The 21,002-nt window shown below is 37.8% G+C and overlaps 3 protein-coding genes across 3 annotated transcripts in view; 2 read left to right on the top strand and 1 right to left on the bottom strand.

Moving 5' to 3' along the window:
• The window catches only part of LOC124416725 (flotillin-2), a 403,676-nt gene that overhangs the window by 233,747 nt on the left and 148,927 nt on the right, over nucleotides 1-21,002 (bottom strand). The window lies entirely within an intron of this gene.
• On the top strand, nucleotides 117-2,454 carry LOC124416716 (glucose dehydrogenase [FAD, quinone]-like). The gene is made up of 2 exons (XM_046897977.1): nucleotides 117-130; nucleotides 458-2,454. The coding sequence occupies exon 2, from the start codon at nucleotides 465-467 to the stop codon at nucleotides 2,334-2,336; it is 1,872 nt and encodes a 623-aa protein (XP_046753933.1). The 5' UTR covers nucleotides 117-130; nucleotides 458-464; the 3' UTR covers nucleotides 2,337-2,454.
• LOC124416708 (glucose dehydrogenase [FAD, quinone]-like) lies at nucleotides 8,660-20,432 on the top strand. The gene is made up of 6 exons (XM_046897968.1): nucleotides 8,660-9,129; nucleotides 10,331-11,134; nucleotides 15,449-15,613; nucleotides 16,230-16,382; nucleotides 17,829-18,197; nucleotides 19,155-20,432. Exons 2-6 carry the CDS (start codon nucleotides 10,343-10,345, stop codon nucleotides 20,085-20,087), a joined length of 2,412 nt encoding a protein of 803 aa, XP_046753924.1. The 5' UTR covers nucleotides 8,660-9,129; nucleotides 10,331-10,342; the 3' UTR covers nucleotides 20,088-20,432.

Genomic DNA, 21,002 nt, shown 5'->3' with positions numbered 1-21,002 from the left:
CATTTTATATTGAACGTGTAAATATATAGTTAGGTTCTAAAATCTTGACTTAACGATTGATCTTCAATTAAACACCCTCACTCCACTAAAGTATCGTGCGAGACACAACAGAGACAAACGTCCGTCTTCTGTAAGTGTCATCAACCTTTATCCAGTATTTTGTTCTGGCTAATGAAACTGTTTCATAAAAGACTATCATTTTCGGTAAAAGAAGATGGTGTCGGATCCATTGCAAGTTTTACATGAGCCACCCAAATACATGTTGGATAGTTTTAATAGATTTTCCGTACTTTTCAATTCTGAACCAAAAACACAATGTTTCATTGTCCCTTCCATAATCGTGCAGAATCATGATTGTCTTAACATTCCCTGTATTTTTCACCAACTTTTTCCACCACCTTATTTTAGGCAATGAATTAATTTCCAAGCAATTAGAGGCCATTACTTTTTGCAGAAGAACTAAAATGGAGTCGTGCCTCGCGCAAGGATGCACAGGAGCGACAGAAGGCGCACTAGGTTCACTGTTCCTGCAGCTGATCCAGACGCTGATGTCGGCTCGGTGTTCTTTGAACAAGGATCCGTATCCGGCGGATCAAACGACTTATATCCTGTCCAAAGCATCAGAGCCTATCCATTATGACTTCATAATCGTTGGGGGAGGAAGCGCGGGTTCCGTAGCAGCAAGGCGGCTTTCTGAAGTCGGCGAATGGTCAGTGCTGCTAGTAGAGGCTGGGGAAAACCCTTCGGCTAGCACCGACGTCCCAGCACTGGTGATGGACCTGCTCGGGATCCCGGAGGACTGGGAGAACGAGTTGGAAGCACAAGCCGGGGCCTGTCTGAGCATGAAAAACGGTCGATGCTCGTGGCATAGGGGAAAAGCGCTAGGTGGAAGCTCGACGATAAGCGCAATGTTATATCTGACCGGAAACAAGCGGGACTTCGATGCCTGGGCCACGGCTGGAAACGAGGGCTGGTCGCACGACGAGGTCTTGCCGTACTTCAAGAAGTCCCAGCAAATGCCACCGGATGTCCCTTGGTCGAGCAGGTTCTTCGGCCAAGATGGGCCTCTACTCATCAGGAACTTCAACTTTTCCGAAAGCGCTATTCAGGATCTGCTGCTCCAGGCTGTCCAGCAACTCGGCCTTCCCACTCCCGACGTTTTCAACGGTCCTCACTTTACCGGCTTCGCCAAAGCCCACGGGACTCTGGCGGACGGAAAAAGGGTGAACACCGCGAAGGCCTATCTCGGACCCATCAAGGATAGAACAAACCTCCATGTAGTCAAAGGAGCGCATGTCGACAGAATCGTTCTAGAGAATGATCAGGCGACTGGGGTTGAGGTGACGTTAAAGAATGGTCAGAAGGTCACTGTCCAGGCCAAGAAAGAGGTCATCATTTCAGCTGGAAGCATCGGGACTCCACAGCTCCTTATGGTATCTGGAATTGGGCCTCGAGAACACCTCAAAGAGATGGGAATCAAGGTGGAGGTGGATCTGCCGGTAGGGCAGAACTTGCAAGACCACGTGACCTGGCTGGGGTTGGGAATCAGCTACAATAACGATACGAATTTGCCGAGACCGATGAAGCTGCTGGATGCGGCTTACGAGTACCTGATGCACGGCAGGGGGGAATTGTCGACGGTTGGGGGCGTCGACATCGTCGGTTTCATCGACGTGCTGAACTGGGCGTCAGTTTACCCGAGCGTCCAGTTTCACGGGATGTACCTGCCAAGACACGACCTTAGCAGGGCGGAATTTTTCGCAAAGGCGTTTGGTCTGAACGACGAAATTCGGCGAGAGGTGGTCGAGCAAGCGAAGCAACGCGACACTCTGCAGCTTCTGACGACGCTACTGAACCCAAAGAGCGTCGGTGAGGTCAGGCTGCGCAGCTCCGAGCCGGGCGATTCGGTCAGGATTTTTGCAAACTACTTCGCCGAGCAAAGTGACATCGATCTGTTAGTTAAGAGCGTCGAGTTTGTCAAGGCACTCGAGGATACACCGGTCTTCAAGGAACATAACATCAAGTTTTATCACACGAAGGTGCCAACTTGCGCCGATTACCAACCTGAGACGAAGGAGTACTGGGAATGCAGTGTGAGGCATATTTCGGGAACGATTCATCACCCCGTAGGAACTGCCAGGATGGGACCTAGTAATGATCAGCGATCTGTTGTCGATCCTTGGCTCAGAGTTCATGGGGTTCAGAATCTTCGGGTTATAGATGCTTCTGTTATGCCCACTATCACCAGTGGCAATACCAACGCACCGACGATCATGATTGCTGAGAAGGCTTCTGACTTCATAAAGGAACGATGGATGGCCAAGGACGAATTGTGATGCCGTCGTTAGGGCCGATCGGTGTTAGAAGATACACTTTTACCGTTCTTTATTATGTTCTTTTTATCGATAACGTTGATTATTCTTCATCCAAATCTATATATACATATATATATATATGCAGGCAATGCTTTGAGATCAACTATTGTCAATAAATTACGATGAACGCATTCTCGAGATTTTATTCACAGCTTTCACTCAAGTAATTGTAAATAAGATTTGCTTAGCTTTTTATTAGGTGATTGAGAATGAAGTTAGCTTTCGATCAGGTAGTTGGAAGTAAAGTTACGTTCCGATTCGCTGATTGATAGATGTATATATGTTATATGTTTTAATAGGAGATTAAAAATTCGGTTAGCTCGTATAATTGGATAATCAGAGATTAGGTAAGCTTCCCATTAGAATATTTATAAAATAAATAAACTCTTAATTAGATGATGTCTAGATTAGGTGAGCTTTCAATTAGACGATTGATATATTAACCTGAGTGGAGGGGGGATCACACGAGAGGTTTGGTGTAAAATAAGCAAGTAATCTTAGAATATATTTGGAGATAATGGAAGATGTTGCAGGGAATTTTTAGAAATGTTGCAAACATTTTTTTTATATTTCTAGAGATTTTTGCAAATGATGAGAGTATCTCAAAATTTTCGGGGTAAGCTTGCAGATATTGCAAGACAATATATGTTGGAGATTATTAGGAAATGGAAATATTTACACAATTTCGACAGTGATTTACCTCTGGTAGAAACCCAATTTACGTGAATTAGATCGGACAGCTAGGCATAAAGTTAGATTTTACCTAGATAACTCAAGATTAGATTAACTCTTTATCAGATTATTAAAGATTATGTTACTTTTCGATATTATTATGATGGATCGAGTTAATTTTCAGTCACACAATTTTAGACTCGGTTAGTTTTTAACTAGATAATTATAGATTTGATCAGATTATTGCAGATTGTAACAGATCGAGGTATCCCTGAATTCATATATCGATCGACATTATGTATTCGCCATTCGATCAACACGTAAGAAATGCAGTCATAACGGTTGGATGGAGATTATAATTTCTCTCTGCAATGCACGGAACTTTATATGATAGCGTTTGACAGCTCATTCGGTTTTTTTTTTTGAAATCGAGGTGTCGTAGAAGATTAGAAATCTGATCTACGATCTTCGAGATATTCAACATTGTGTAAAAGGTAGTTTTTTACCTTTCAAAAAATTGATACCTTGGATAAACTTCCTGCTTCTGGGACGGAATGACGACGGATAAGTTCAACTTTGACACGCGTCGACGACTTAAGTTTTCTGAAATACTGCCATTTCAAGGAGAATTTCCGCTTCTAGATATCACACGTTATAAGTAGATAAACAATCGCAAATTACCTTCAAGTTTCTGTGACAAGTAGCATGTTCGTTTGATGGATTTCACGTCACCTGGACGACGAATAATTTTCACTCTTTCTTACCTGTAACAGAAAAAGTGTAACATTAGTTGAGCGAAAACTTTCGAAACTTTTTTCCAACCGTTTTTTTACCAGGTTCTTCTAATTCACTAATACACAGAAAAATCCATTCGATCTTCAAATCGCAAACTTATCAAAGTTTAACGTTAATTCTGCAATGCACGCGTTATGCACGCTGGACCGTTAATTATTTTGTAATTGAAATTCTGCCTTGATTCGACGTGAAATCAGAAGCTCGTCATTATTCAAACCTACTCATTAATAATAAAATAAAAATAAAAAAAAAAAAACTGTCACGGGCTACTTGCTGTCGACATTTTTCAATCGCTTAGCAAATCCATGGTTTTTACAGCTGAAATGCAAACGGCCTTGGGCGTCGATTGCGCTGGGATTCCCGTGAATGGCTGGGGCAATTTCGCAGAGAATATTTCGAGTTACAACATCCGATTTTTCTTTACCGCGACGAAACGGTGAAAAATCGGAGCCGAACTGTCGCGCGTTTTTACTGAATAATTCAGTAACTGCTCGATGGAATCGCCGCTCTTCATGATCAGTTAGAAATCTACTCAACCGTTTGCAGAAGTCTGTTTGATAATACTTTCGGTATTAGGAGGATAAAACATCTCACCAGATTCAATCGAGCAGCAAAGTAGTCTTACTTTCGGCAGAAATAGATTCGCGAATTTTTCTCATTACATTTTGGTAAGCCATAAATAAATTCTCACCTACAGCGAACCTTTCCATTTGGCGAAGTTACTTCAAAGATCGAGAATTCGAAAGTATTCATAACTGTAATGATTTTTTTTCATTTAAATTTTGTGTGTAATTGTGATTTTTTGAAAACTTCGTTTCAAATCACCCAAATATTGAAGTATTAATTTCGGTTGGAAAATAATTTTTGTATCGCTGTCTGCAGATTTGGTGACATCAAGTAGAATTCAAACCGTTGCGTTGCAAACAAACAGGCCAAATAGTACTGGAAGTAGAGGGAAAATATTGCGCGATAGCTGAGTTTTCTATTTATATTATAAACCGTAAGATGATTGCCAATATGTAGTACAGAAAAGCCTTGAATCCGGTAAAAACTATTTCAGATATAAGCCATTGAATTTTTGTGTTGAGAAACAGTAAGGCCTATTGTATAATTTATTTGCATTGCACAGATATAAAAGATAGAAAATCATAGACTTCAAGGTAGCAATAAAAGAAAAAAATTATTGTATTTCCGAGGAATTTTAAAGATTTCAATAATTCGACAATATATCAAACATTCCGCAAATTGTTTTTCTAGACACAAAAAAATTTCTTCGTCTGGTAATGAAAATTTGAATAGAAAAAGAATTACGCAAATAAAATGTTCTAACGTTGAAAACGTACAGAAATAAAATGTCAAGAGTACTTGTGATCATCATTTATTAATGTATACATGTATAAAAAAGCAATAATTTTCTAAATTCTTTGAATTTTTTCTACGAAAAAATACTGCTCAGAATTTTGCTGTTAATGCTGAGTTGCAGGAATTTGATAAATTATTACGTGTCCGCCTCGCAATCGGGTATTGCTTAAATGCAAATCATGCTACTAGAGTAAGAATTTTGCACATTTTTAATAAAAAAAAGTACGATTCAACGTTGCAGAAAATTATGAAAGTCATAGGTAATAGTGAGTGTTTGATCAGAGAGATGAAGTCTCAAATGAAAATATCGTGCCGATTGCAATTGTAAAAATATTCCGAGCTGCATACGATGAGACGAGGATTTTTTACAACTCGACTTGAATAAACATGCCAGTTTAAGGCTATGTAGTACTCCTACCTTTACCGACCGAGCATGCTTACTCTTTTTCTGCCTACATGAAAAAAACAAACGAACGGAAGGGCTTTAAATTTTGAGAGTGCATCGCTCTTTTGTCGCAGAATTCAGGAAAGGCATTTATATCCTGAAAATCGTTGAAAAAATGTAGAGCCTTTCCGAAAACAGGGTGAGTTTGCTCGGTCGGTAAAGATACTACACCGTTGGAAAAATTCTATTAAAAATAACGTCTCAGCAAATCCATTGTATATTTGTGTTATTTGTTAAATTTCTGTTAGTAAATATTACACGAAGTTTAGTAAGTTTAGCAGTAAAATTGTCATGTCAACATTTAATTAGCAATTCTTATTTTTTTTCACTTGGTAAAACATTAAATATTGGTAAACTTAAACGAAAAATTTGAGTGAACCTGCTAGGAAATTTTTTTTCTGATCATGAGCTTAACTTGTTCGAGATCTAAACGGAAATTGAAAATAAAAGAAAAAAGAAACAGAATGATAATGCGATAGAATTGAAGTTAAAGGTTATACCCGAAGAAATTGATAAATATAACTTGAATTACGCTGCAAGTGATAAATAATCTCGATTTTTATTTCTTTCTTCCAAAAATTTCGCTCAGAAATGAACGAAAATATTGTGCTAAAATCCACTGCAAAAAAAAAGTCAATTAAACAATGCGAATACTTCTAAACGGCATAAATCGTGAAAAATATTTCTTACGACCTCGTGAAAGTTCTATTAAACTACGCTGCCAGCGAATATTGCGGTGGAACTCATGGACCATTTCAAAGTGATTGAATGGACAGTGAATGCATCAGTTTTATTGCTACATAAGCATTATTCTCAAGTTGAAAGTTATTTCACTCTTGGTTCATTTAAACAAATGTAAAATAAAAAAATAGGTAATTTTTATATCAATTTTTACACTGTTTTACAATAACAAAAATTGTTGTTTTTTTTTGATGAAAATGTTTTTGCACTGATCAGTTTCACATGTTCTGAAATTCTTAAAGGATTCGCAAACATATTAAGGATTCCATATTTTTTCCCGATCATCTCTAAGATCGGTTACATAATGTTATCATTTTCTCTTTTATTTCATATTTCTAACACTTAAGAGAATTTAAATTTACACAAATCTGTCTATAAAACATTTTCTAAGCTTTGAAAAATTTAATTCCAAACATTTTCGTCCATACACTGTAAAAAATGCATTACAGTCAGGGAAGAAACTAAATTTTTGAAATATTTTCCAATACTAACTGCCGCATTACTGAAAAATGTAATTCAAAATCAATTTTATTTTTCCCCTACTTCTAACATATTTGTTGAATTTTTTAATGTTTTTCAAATTAATTGAACACAGATTTTAGTAATAAATGGTGTCAAGAAAAAAAAGATGTCAACGAATTTTAGAAAAGCTGGAACTATGAAAGTGTTTAAATACTTATTAGACCACAATAATTGCATGAAAAAAAGGAAAATTGAAATTTTAAGGAATTCAGACTGTCACTGCTAAATTTGCATTTTTTTGTTCCGCGTGCAATTGCGTTCTTGCATGACTTAAATTCTTTAAAATTTCTCAACTCAACTAAATTTGATTTGCGGTGATGTGAATTTTCGGGAAAAAACTGATCATTTAGAAAACTGGTTGGCCGAAAATCGGTACTTTTTATTGATTTTATTGCGGGCTAATCATACTTCGAATATTGAATGTATTATTTATAATTTAATGAGCTACAAAAAATCTCCAAAATAGAAAAATATATAATACTGAAATTTTGTACGGAAAAAGTTTGTTATGAACATTCAAATATTGTCAAAAATCTGGTAGATTAGTTAAATTTGACTCCGCGATAGCTTATTTTACTTAAAAAAATATTTTTTACAAATTCACTGAAGCAAATTTTCTTTTTTTTTTTTTTAATAGTCGATTTAATATTGCCACTTGTCGATCATTATTGATATCACTCCAATGTTGTAAAATAAAATATTCAATAATACCAGCATGATATAAAAAAACATTGTGATGAATTTGTACAAAGTAGTATTTTGAATAAAATGAGCCATTGTAGGGTGAAATCGAACCGAACTACTAGATTTTCAGCCTTTTTCAAGAGATCTGGAATAACAAGTATCGCTTTCTGATGTTCGGCCTTTGTTTATGAGTCGAATCTTTTTGATTTTTTTACTTTCGAAGAGATCATCGCAGCTTGCTAATCTAATAATTTGATGAATACTGGATGTATGACTACCTGAAAGCAAAATTAATGAAAATTATCGGATTTTGGTCAATCAGAATCACGGATCGTTTGAATGCGGACTAACCCGAAAGTTCTGGCACTTTTGGTTTTTCGTACAAAAGTGTGCCTAAGTATTGAGATTTTTTTTTAATCAGATATAAAGCTACTCTAATTTGCGCGCCAAATTTTGAAAATTAAATGGTCTTTTGAAGAAAATCTTTTTCCTGACGAAGAGTTAATGAGATTTTGGACGGAAAATTAATTTAGGACAGTGGAAAACATCAGTGAAAAACTGTTAAAAAATTGCCTATATTCTAATAAGACCATTTAATTTTCAAAATTTGGTCCACAAATTAAATTGGCTCATTATCCGATGAAAAAAAAACAAAACTCCAGTACTTAGATCTCAGGGAACACTTTTGCTCAAAAAAAAAACCAGAAGTGCCAGAACTTTCGGGTTATCCCGAGTTCAAACGACTCGTGACATCCTTAACCACATCCGGAAATCCGAATTCACGTATCATGTGAATATCGAGATCGGTTGGCCGGCGGTGGAGGAAATCTAATCGAACGATAAATCGATCGGTCACGGGCATGATTCCCTTTCTTTCGTTGCAGTGGCGTAACTCGGAAATTTTTTGCTCTTTTTCGTGTTTCTCTCTCATTTTCTTTCTCTTAAATGGCTGCAGAAGAGTCGCAGCGATATCGCCGCGGTTGCTCCAGAAGACCGGGAGCGAAATATCGGGACCAGAGGCTTTCTGAAACTCTTAAGCGGTTTTTATTCGGTCCAGAACTCAGACACGAGCGACATTCGCTTGTCTCCACTCCTTGGAGAAGCAGTTCGCCGCGAACGGCGACGTTCAAGTAACGCCAAGAAGCGCTGATTCGAAATTAGCTAAACGTCTTGTGATCGGAGATAAAAACGCGGCAGTATTTTTCCCGGGGTGAATTTTATTGCATGTGATAAAATACGCGACATTTGTTCAACGCGAATCCAATTTTTTTTTTCTTATCACACTTTGGTGCAAACTTCGCACGCAGATTTTCAGAATGTCAGTTGATTATCAACGCAGAGAAGTGTTTCTCAATGAAATTGAATGAAGAACTTTTTGTCAAGTTTTTTTAGCTTGAAATTAAAATTTATATTCTACGATTTGTTCAATAGTCATTTTTAAATACGCTACAGTCGATTGTTTGGTTAAACAATTTGTGCTCACGGTGAAGTGGGAGATTATCTCGTCGGTAAAACTTTAGAACTCAACTAGGGGTAAGTTGAATTGAGTAATTAGTATTTTAGCACTTGCTTATGGAAAAGATGATAACTTATTGCATCGATTTGTCGACTAGTACTGACTAAATTTTGGAACCTAGCCTAAACAATAATTGAATCTTGTTTCTTTGACGAAGTCAAGATTTCTATGTTTTCTCAGTGTCGTTAGTTCATTTATTTTTTATTCACGGTTCGAAAGTTTTTGAATTTTATTGGAGATGAAGATTGAGTCCGGGAACTGGAACTTTGAACTATTTCAAAATTGTGTTATTACGTGAGATTACTTGTGGTACAAAGGTGGAGAAAATTTTCTGTCTGAAGTTGAAAAACATTGCAGCAGCTTTTTATTTAAAAATATATTTTTTCAATTTCAATAAATAAAATCCAGCAAAAATTAAATTCAACTGATTTGATTTGAGTTGAAGTATTCGAAGCCCGAAGAGTTGACAAAGTATTATTCCCAACTTGTTCATTCAGAATTAATTTTCCTGTTAGTTAATTCCATAACGAGAGAGTCATAGTTTAATTGTTTATAATATGCAAGAACAATAATAATGCAAGAATAACAAATACTTAAATTATAAACCAGAAATTAGACATCGATTCGTCACTTAAAATCGCTTTTTAATGGTAAAAAATCCATAAAGTATCATTCGATTTTACCTTACGATGGATTACTTTTTTAAATACTACTTTACACAAATTTATTGGAACAAGTTTTTGCTGACAATACTCATTTTTACATTGTTATGTTTTTCAATGTTGAGCTCATTCATTTTTTTTATTTTTTTTTATTTTTTTTTTTTTGTCTCAGAAGTAAATTCCGTATAAGAATCACTTGAACAATCAGGGCTGTGTTAGCCCTAAAATAAATCAACTAATTTGTACAATATTTTCTTAATCTCGGTAATATTTAAGGATTGAATTGAAATTCATTTGAATTTGAGTAAAATTCATTCAAATGAAATGAATACTTTAGTGATTGAAAGAGCCCTGATTATTCGAATTTGAATATCGAAGTAAATCCTGAATTGCACAAAGCTAGGCGAATTCACCTTGTGTGTAAGTGCCAATGAGAAATTTCTCAAAAATAACCTGGTATAATCATAAGCAAGTCAATAGCTTTTTTCTATGTGACACGCAAATCGTCGAAAAGTCGACAAGAGGATTCAATTTGTCAATAATAACCGTGTTTTAGAATTTTTCCGCAATGTCGTGGGTGCCGCCAAATTTGGCGCAGCTTTGCGAGCCGCACTCAACAGTGTCGACATGTCAACCAGCGACGTACATGTTCCTGGCGCTAGTGGTGCAGCTGTTTGGCCAATCGAAGGACAACCGTTTCAACCACTTGCACGGGCCATCGATGTTCTTTTCGCCGTTGCTCGATAATCGCGGAGAGCAGCGCAGTACGCATGCGGCGAATTTCGGCACAAGCGGTGGAAAAATGACCAAAGCAGAGAGCCGCACGAGCCCATTCAACACGCACGTCGCGGGCGCAGTGAGGCCTACAAGCACCGCTAGCGCCCCTTTCGGGAAGCCGCAGAAGCTCTGCGCGCTGCGCAGGCCCGTTGCGCAGCCTGCTTACAGCGAGGAGCCGCTGTACCCGCCGTTATCCTACCATGGGAACACGGAACCGGAAACAGCGCCTGGGCTCGCGATGCGACAGATCGCGCAGATCCACGGCGAAGTCGCGGACGACGTCATCCCCGTCGTTGAGAGCTCGAGGGACAACGTTGGTGCCAAATTTGGGACAGGATTCGCCATGTATGACACTTGGAAGCAGAGCATTGTCCTTAGGAATTCGGAGGATATCGTCGCCGGCGAGTACACAGAGAATATCGAGCACGTTGTCGACTCGCCATTAGCTGATAACGAGCCTGCGGCTTCCGGACAATCTTTTGGCCATGGCCTCGCCACCGAGGAATACGATTTCATCGTCGTTGGAGCTGGCTCTGCCGGATGTGTCGTTGCTAATAGGCTGTCCGAAAATAAACACTGGAAGGTGAGTTAAGGACTGCACCGAAAGAAATTTCTTTGTGGTTATTGTACAGTTTACAAGTATTGTCCTTTTCCATTGTAGCCAGAAAAGCTGGTACACGTCTATTCATTTTCATTATGGTCACTCGTATTTTATTTTTGATGTTGGTGCAACGATGAAGTGATATTAGGGCCTTCGCAGTAAAAAATAATATTGAACCAAACAGATTTCATTTTACAATATCAAGAAAATGCAGTACAGTAGGACCTCGGTTATCGCAATCGCTCGGGACAAAATTGTCTCTGTTATTGTAACGCGCACGGGGTTTCCCCACTATTGTGCGCTTTGCCTCGCGCATGCGCGCTGCACACAGGAATATCGAGACAGAAAGAGACAGAACGAGAAAGAAAGTGTGATTTGACAATGTTAGAAGACGTGTGCATAAACAAAACTAGAAAAATAATTGACTTTTTAGTAATTTATCAGTGTTATACAGGGTGGTCCATTTTAAATGCTCCAGGTGAATATCTCGAAAACTACAAGAGATAAAAGAAAAAGTTTAGTGCAAAACTTGAAGGGTTTTGAGGGGGAAAAATAATGGTGATACGTGTCGACTTGTGGATTTTGCACACTTCCGAGATCTTGCGAGTAACTACGGAGTTTGGATAGGGAACAAATATTTTGGATATGAGCAGATTGAAGACTAATTCGAATATGCAACAAATGAAAAAAATTTCTATCAAATTGTGTTTAAATTTTTTTTTGTATCGGAATTAATCTCTCATCTTACTTTCAGCGGATCGTATCCGAAATTTATGTATCCCATCTAGAATCCAAAGCTACTTGCAAAATCTCAAAAATGGCACAGTGCATAAATAAACTTTTATCACCACATAATTTTCATACAAAACTTGAAGAATTTCGAGGAGGAAAGATAATGCTGGGTATCTGTTGACTTGTAGCTTTGGATTTTAGATGGGAAAGACAAATTTCGGATACAATCCGTCGAAAGCGAGATCAGAGCCTAATTCTGATGCAAAAAAAAACAAAAATCTGAAGTTACTTGCAAGATCTCGGAAGTGGCAAAATCCACAAGTCGACACGTATCGCCATTACCCCCCCCCCCCCCCCCCCCCCCCAAAAAAAAACCTTTAAGTTTTGTATCAAAACTTTTTCTTGTACTCTTGTAGTTTTCGAGATATTCACCTGGGGCAATTGAAATGGACCACCCTGTATAACAAAATTACGTGTACATGGAATCAATTGAACAGTTTGCGTTATTAAAAATCTTGAATTACGGTCCTTTTTTGAGGGATGACCTGTCGAAGTTAGCACAGCGGTGGAGATTAGGGGATCTGACAGCTGGTTACGATATTCGAAATTGTAGCAGACATTTTTTTGCGATAGTCGAGGCCAATTGCGTTACTGGAGATTGCGATAGCCGAAGCTCGACTGTATTGACAACTAAAATTACACTGAACAGTTACTTGTACCATATCTTTTTGTAATGCTAACAATATTTAAACTACTACTATCAGAACTATATGCATTTTACTAGAATTTTCCAGGATCAATAACAAATGAAATTTGTCTCATTAACAGTGTAAAATCAAACCTTAGACAAGTTCAGACTCCGCGCTCTTTTTGTTTACTAAAAAACTTTGACTATAATTCTGATTTCATGGAATAAGTATTGGTTTTACCGGTGTAAGTTAATTTTGTTCAATAGGTTCCTGAATGTTCGTTCAAGTTATCTCGAAAATGTATTTTCTCCAAGAAGCTCTTTTCGTCACAATTTTTTTCTTTCAAAGTATAAATCATTTCACAGCAATTCTGGTAGTATAAAAAATGAAAGCTGCTGTTTAATTTCCGATGCGATTATTAATTATCAAACTACGCGGCTTATTTTTATTTTCTGTTGGAAATATCATGAGATAAGTTTTCAATTGAAGAAAATTCTATGATCCGAATAAATTGAATTTCGAAAGTTATTTTAATTTTTAATTTTGAACGCGTTTTTTATTTCTGCTTTTTTTTATTCTTACTTTTTTTTTTTGCAAACAAGATTTTGCGGATAATCATCGATCTGCTAATTGGATAGTAGCATTTCTAATTTCTCACGTTATTTCAAGCAGTATCTATAATCGGAATTCACCAAATACAATCAATGAAACGGGTAGGAAAATACTTGTTATGTAATGACGAGGAAAAGCAGAGGATACCTCAGATAAGTGAAATTGTAGATAATATGAAAAACATGCACAATTCCGACTTATTATCTAGCATAATGTATTGATTGAATCTTCTACTGTATTTTTTCACACCTGACATTGCAACTCTTCATAAAAATACGTACAAAAGTGAAAACCTGACACATACAGGTTACTCTTTGGTGCAAACACACGTTATCGGTTCAAAAAAAGTACGCAGGATTGTCTCAACTTGGTGTTTCGGGTGTTTCCTTATTTTTAAAGTAGGTACACAACTCGGATGAGTTGATTTTTCATTTACAATTTGATTTGCAGCTGTGAAAATTGTAATTGGCAATAGAGTGAATGCCGCTTCAGTAGAAATATACGGTACTTAATGCGATCATCAACCAATGATTTGAAATTTGAGTATTAATAAGTAATGAATAATGATTTACAGTAAAAATTGATAGGAACTATTTTTGAAGATAGGGAACACCGGAAGTAATAATGAATCATTTTTGAAATGCCAACTATTGCAACTTTTCCAAAAGGTTAATTGCGGTCTACTTTAGAAGCAGACAATTCAGGGTTTTGTTTTTCAAGCCCAAGAGTTGCAACCAAATAAACTTTAGCTGCGTCTGAATTAACTTCCTTCTAAAACACTAATTTGACTTTCTGTAAAGGAAATATGGGTATGAGCATGAATTGTAAGTGTCGAAAGAGTCTTGAGCGTAAAAAATTCAGACAGCGTTGCGAATCAGGAGACAGAATAAAAACGCCGTGTTAGCAAGTCGTGATGTAAATATCAGTTAGAACTTGCATGACAGTGCCATTACAGACTCCATGAGAATATCTTTATTATCGCTCCATTATTCATATTACACATTGTACGAACATTCTTGTGGATGAAATTTTTTTTATTACGATTAATTGGAATTATAGCGCAAAATTGTCGCGTTGCAATGTTTCTTAAATAAATGGAAAAAAATCGAAAACCTTACATCATCAATTTGTCACAGTTTGGAAAGTACGCAGGAGAAGCTTCTCTTTAAATGTAATACATCGCTAATACAAATGAATGGAAATATCAATATTTGAAATATTAAACGCAAACACAAGAATAAGGATAGAAACATTATAAATTATCATTGTGAGTGACTGCGCATACTGGAAAAGTGGATCGGGATAGCAATTAGTGTAGACATACCTATATGGGGCCTAAAATAAACAATTTCACGGGTACAGAATGCGTAACAGTGTATAGCAACCGATTCGTTATATTGGCCGTTCAAATTTATGCAACGGGGGAAAGTTGCCGGCGTTCTGATCGAATATAGGACGAAATTTGCTATTTAGTGTAGCGCGAATGAGCGACGTAGACTGTTCGATAAGCAAAAACACACAACAATGTACGTTGCACAACCATTTGGATTCTAATAATGATAAAATGCGGAATGCCGTTTTACAGTGCAATGATTAAACACTACAGTAAGTTGGGTGTTACTGGTCTATTTGTGTTTTTTTTTTTCGGTAACAATCAACCTGTCAATTTCTAACGATCAGCGCTGAACCTTGACGATAGACTCTATAAAATATTGATGAGATAAGATGTATAAGGTTTCACAGAATTGTGAGAATATAACGCGACTTGGGATTTCCCGCCTTTCAATGAACGTGGCCACAATATTCATCAATCAAACAATTAAACAATCTTTTTATAATACCACAACTTCGGATGTTTTTGAAAAAAATTTGTATAATGGAGAAAGTTATACCGTCAACGATGAATACACATAATCGTATACATAGAATGTACAGAATATTTTCTCACAATAAATGAAACAAAATTTTTTTTTTAATTTCCGTGAAGAGGTTTGTTTTAATTCCGATTCCTTGTAGTTATAAAATGGCAATGAAACAAGATTAATGAACCTTGTATTTGTATTCTGCACAATAAACGCATTTGTGAAATGCATTCTCACGTGACTTTCTTGTTTCACGTAAACATATAATTGCGCCGTCCATTTACCATGCTTGCAACAAGACCGACGTTGGAGTAAAAAGGGTTGTCGTTTATCAGGCGTATGGTGAACAGATTTATCAGTCATGCTAACGTTTCTATTTCCCCCTATTTTCTGGCTCACAGGTTCTGTTGTTGGAGGCTGGTATAGATGAGCCCGAAGTTGCCGACGTGCCGGCATTCGCGTCGATGTTACAAGCGAGTAATATCGACTGGATGTACCGTACTCAGCCGGAAAAACATTCCTGTCGAGCAAGAAGAGGCAAGACTTGTCCGTGGGCTCGAGGCAAAGTGAGTTGCTAACAATCTGTAATTCTCTCTTTCAAGTGGGATCAGTCTTCTGTACCATCAGAGTTATTTTGACAATATTCTCTAATCCAATATTGGAGCATCGGTAATGCAGGGACCTCAGTTACGATTCATCATAGTCTTTTTTTATCTTCAATCAAGGCTGTATGGTGTCATTAAAAATTATCCAATTATTCTTGCAGTCGGCGATTAGGACAGAAAGTATTTATATTTTCGGGCATAAATTACAGTGAAATCGGCTATTTCGGTAAACGCGGCAATAGGAAGAGAATATGTTTGAATTGTGAAACGATAATACATCGACAGTTCGACGTGACAATCATAAATTTATGTCGTTCGGTTCCTTGTCTAATAGTCTGAAATTTGCTATCCCTTCTTTTTGTCTTGTCTTTTTCAATTACACGAAGTAAAGTCGCCATTTTTTGTATGTATCTCAAGGTGTCTAAGACCTCTGAACTGTTTACGAGGCGGTTTTTTTTATCCCATAGGTTATTTACCGAAAATAGTTATGAGGATTACATATTTTACGAGGTTGTTGAAGAGAATTGAATACTGAGTAGTCATAATAATATTTTAATGCTCATCGAATGGCGTTTAGGTCATGGGAGGATCAAGCACAATCAATTATATGATCTACATTCGAGGAATGCGGAGCGACTACGATGAGTGGGAAGCTGAAGGCAATCACGGTTGGGGCTACAAACACGTTCTTCCGTACTTCCTGAAGTCGGAAAATAATGAGGATCCGGAGGTACGTATATAAGGGTTCTTCCCTTTGTTATTGATTGGGATTGACAAATTACGTCCAACACTATTGTGTTGCTCTGAAGATAAAGATTTATTTCATTAATTACAAGTTCCGTATACATTACTGATAAAAACTCTTACCTGAAAACAACGGAACGACATTCAAGTTTTTTGTTTAAATTGTCTATTCCTTTTTCTGATTGTTTATTACTTCATTTCTATTCAAAATCTTATCACGCATGGTACACGTGGTCCTCCTGTCGCGTAAAGGGGTTCCTATTCTACTCGCACGGAGCGCGGAAAAATTCAAAACATTTTTTTCAATGTATTGAACTGGATTGCCTCTGCAGCGGTTACTGATTGTACTCAACAAACAATCAGCGATTTCACGGAACCTGGTGAATTTCAAATTACAGTAGGACATGTAAGAAAAATAAATGAATTGAACAGCGTACAGGAAAATTTCTCCAAGAAATTAAGGAATCCAAGAGGTTATGCAAGATTTCAAGAATTCCTTATGATATGCAATATGTATTAGAAGAAATGTGTTCATAGATCCTAAATTTAAATTATTCATGGTAACAATGTTGTATAAAAATCAAGTTTTTATCGTCAAATTTGTTCTAACAATATGGAGAATAATTCCACTTCCCTGACAACGTTTATTTTGGGGAATTTCAACCGAAATGCGCATGTGAATATTTAAGGTTAGGATAACCCATAGAATAGATAAGTCGCTGACCGTATGATTCAATTTCACAGGGAATTTCAATTTCAGATAAACACAACGTAATCGATTGATACTAATACAATTCAACATTTTGTTGCGCATTGCGTTTGATCCATCCAGCGTCGACATTGAAGTTCGTTTCAAAATAAACTGAATTAATGAAAACGTATCTTAAACCGGCATAAGCACAAACGCTTGTATCTTTAACTCAATCAAGTTGGCGAACCTAACAAGTGGACGAAAATCTGATCGTGGTTTGGTCCAAAGGGCCAATGAAATCAAACAATTTCACGCATGTGAGCTGGGCTTTGTTGGTATTGTGAAGTCATAAAAAAATTGAGGCTAATAAAAAAACTGAAGTCGTATCATGTCAGATCGTTCGCAAAAACATTACTGATACTTTGATCGAGGATGACCGTTTCTTCATTCGTGCTAATACGATTCAACTTTTTTTGTACGTTACATTTATCTGCCAAGTTTCGAAATTGAGTTTGGTTACGAAGTAAAAGGAAAAACCTTATGACTCATTTCGACTTAGCATAACTTCCAACGCTTGTGAATTTGATACGATCAAATTGGCGAGATCCCGCTTCGGTCTAATCGACTAATGGCACGAACTAATTCCGAAAATATGTACTCGATGTATAGTTTGTTCGTTTCATGAAGTCAAGAAAAAAAGTGATAAAAGTTAAAGTAAAATAATAAATCATTTCATTTCAGATCGTTCACAAAAACCCGAAATATCACAGCAAGGGTGGCTATCAAAACGTCGAGAGGTTCCCGTACGCAGACAAGAACGTGGGAGTTTTGCTTGATGCGTGGCAGGAATTGGGATACAAAAAAATCGACGCGAACGCGAACCAGCAGATAGGAGTGATGAAGCTGCAAATGACGTCGATCCACGGCCGACGGCAGAGCACGAACGGGGCGTTCATCCGACCGGTGCGTTACAAGCGACGTAATTTGGAGGTTAGAACGCAGGCTCACGTCACACGGATCGTGATCGACGCAAAAACGAAGCGAGCTACGGGGGTCGAGTACAGCTCGACGGAGACGGGATTCCGGAAGGTGGTGATGGCCAGAAAGGAGGTGATTTGATTTTTTTTTCATTCCCGACTCAACCATAGCAGATTTTTTCCGCTTTATACATTTGCGGCACATATGACAACATGGCTCCCCCCCTTCCCTCAACCTTTATGAGGGACCGACACCCACATACTAATTGTATGCATTTTTGAGAATAAGTTTTTCGATTACTAATCTACGTTCTCAATTTTACACCCAATATTGCGTAAGATATATCGAGTCCCTATTTTCACGTCAATAATGTGTCTAGAGTTGAGGCGGAAATAAAGTCGTTTATATATGTAACATAGGAATAAAAGTCGACTATTCCCTTGGTATATAATGTAATATTAGTTTCCGAGCAGCTGCAGGTTTCAGAAAAAAAATTTAACCAGAGATGGAAGTTTTCACTGGATTTCGATGTTCCGAATGGTGAAAGTGAAAAAATAAATCCAAATGTTCATATCGCGAGAACGGATCATCGGAGTTTCATGCTTATAGTCTCAATTGACGCGGGTCTTTTCAACTCTAGTAAAAAAAAAATTGATTTTGGATCTAATCGAATCAGTGGTTTTTAAGTTGATCTGATTGCAAAAAAAATTAGTAAGAAAAATACAGGCAACCATTTCTCAGGAAGTGATCAACAGGTTTTTGTAATGTTTACCTGGAGTCACATGGTTCTTCTCAACTTGGAAATATTTGGATTTTGGACTCAATCAATTCATCAGTTTTCGCGTTATTCAAATGAAAGAATTGAAAAAATATATCACATTTAATCATGTTTTTGAGCTCGATACGCATCCACAAATAAAGTTCGTAGTAGATTGGTACATCAAAGTCAGCTAGAGTAACAACTTGTTTATTTTACATTTGACTCCATATTATACGTAAAATCTGAACAGTCATAGCCAAATGTCCAACAATTAACAGGGTTTTCTAACCTAAACACGACGACATGAACACAAATATGAATGTAAACAGGTGATCCTGAGCGCGGGAGCGATAAACTCGCCAAAGATCCTGATGCTTTCTGGCGTGGGGCCCAAAGAGGAGCTCGCGAAGCACGGAATCAAGTTGATCAAAGATCTGGCCGTGGGCCGGAACCTGCAGGATCACGTGACGATGAACGGTGTGGTGATCGCTCTGAGCAACAAGACCCGTACCGACAAGCAGGACAACGAGGTTAGACACGACGTCTACTACTACAAGCAGACGAAGATGGGTCCGCTGTCAGCGACGGGGGCGCTGCAGTGCGGCGTCTTCGTGCAGACGCTTTACGAACACGGCTACGACAAGCCGGACATCCAGTACGCCTTCGACGCGAGCAACGTAAAGGACTACCTGGCGGATCCAGGTGGCTTCGAGGAAACCGCGGTGACACCGTTGTCCTACTACGACGCCATCAACATCCGGCCGATCCTGCTCAGCCCAAAGAGCCGCGGTGTGATCAGGCTCAACGACACCGATCCTCTTTGGGGACAGCCTCTGATATTCCCGAAGTACTTTACGGCCTATCCTGACATCGAGAGCATGGTCGCCGGGATTCGCATAGCGCTGGAGCTCTTCGCCACTTCCGCTTTCAAAAAGCACGGCATGGAGCTCGTGGACGCGCCACTTCCCAACTGCGAGAAGTTGAAATTCAACACCGAGGAGTACTGGGAGTGTGTACTCATGGAGTACACCGGCACCATTTATCACCCCGTCGGTACGTGCAAAATGGGACCGCACACCGACGAGGAGGCCGTCGTAGACCACGAGCTCAAGGTTCACGGCATCAAGGGGCTTCGAGTTATCGACGCCTCCATTATGCCCAAGATCGTTAGGGGCAACACCAATGCTCCGACTATCATGATCGCTGAGAAGGGAAGCGACATGATCAAGGAAGCCTGGCACCATCATCATCATCATCAATGATTGATATTCAAATCATACAGACTCAAGTGCAAGTTCACTTGTCGGATTTGCATGGTACTGCAACATCGATCGACGATTAAGAAACTTGATATATTTAAAAATGACAAGACCGAGGTGTCTGAATCAAAATATGGGAGAATAGAAACAATTGCTTGACAAATCTCCAGCAATTATGTTCTGTGGACCGATGATGGTGTGCATGACTGAAATAATGTCCGTGCTGTATAATAATAATGATTCGGAGGAAATTGGATTTTACAATTTGAATGTTCAAGGTGGTTAAACGCTGATATTTTTTGTCCGATTCTAATGCTTTAGACTCATTTTATCCGCAAAGAATCTTACATTACAATACAATTGACATTTTTTCAGGAGATCTTTGCAGACTTTTACGATAAACAAAATAAGCCTGAAAACATTAAAACCGTGTCAGAAACACCAGAGTTTAAGCATTCGTCACACCTTTTCTTACATTATACATATCTCAACAAGTGTTATTCGTATTTGTTCATATTAATTTTGCAGTTAGTGCTAACCATCACTGGCGCAAATGACACTGCTGGAGATTTTTTAAACTATTGTTACTATGTTCCTAAATTTTGATTTAACTAGTGCGGTCAATTTCTTCCTCAATTTCTGACGAACCGGTTACAATCATTCTCAAAGCTAAATGCTGTATCTCAATGTTGACTATTTTATTACGTTGTATATTTTGAATCACCATTTGTTAATTATTTTATGGTTGTAGACGGGAAGACGCGCTACTGTTTTACAATAATAAAGTACTGCTTAGTTATTAAATTGATTTTTGTTCTCTGCTTTGCCATTTCACTTTCTTAACCATATCATATCAACCAGGTTGAAGTTTCTAAACATTTAAAAGAATTGGTGATATTCCACAATATGATAATCGTG

This window comes from Diprion similis, chromosome 3, assembly GCF_021155765.1.
Source record: "Diprion similis isolate iyDipSimi1 chromosome 3, iyDipSimi1.1, whole genome shotgun sequence".
Classification (NCBI taxonomy): domain Eukaryota; kingdom Metazoa; phylum Arthropoda; class Insecta; order Hymenoptera; family Diprionidae; genus Diprion; species Diprion similis.
This window is presented reverse-complemented; position numbering and strand designations above follow the sequence as displayed.

Coding starts and splice junctions, on each gene's coding strand:
- LOC124416708 (XM_046897968.1), top strand. CDS start 10,343: ATGTCGTGGGTGCCGCCAAATTTGGCGCAGCTTTGCGAGCCGCACTCA. Junction 11,135..15,448: donor CCGAAAATAAACACTGGAAG/GTGAGTTAAGGA, acceptor TCTGGCTCACAG/GTTCTGTTGTTGGAGGCTGG. Junction 15,614..16,229: donor GTCCGTGGGCTCGAGGCAAA/GTGAGTTGCTAA, acceptor AATGGCGTTTAG/GTCATGGGAGGATCAAGCAC.
- LOC124416716 (XM_046897977.1), top strand. CDS start 465: ATGGAGTCGTGCCTCGCGCAAGGATGCACAGGAGCGACAGAAGGCGCA.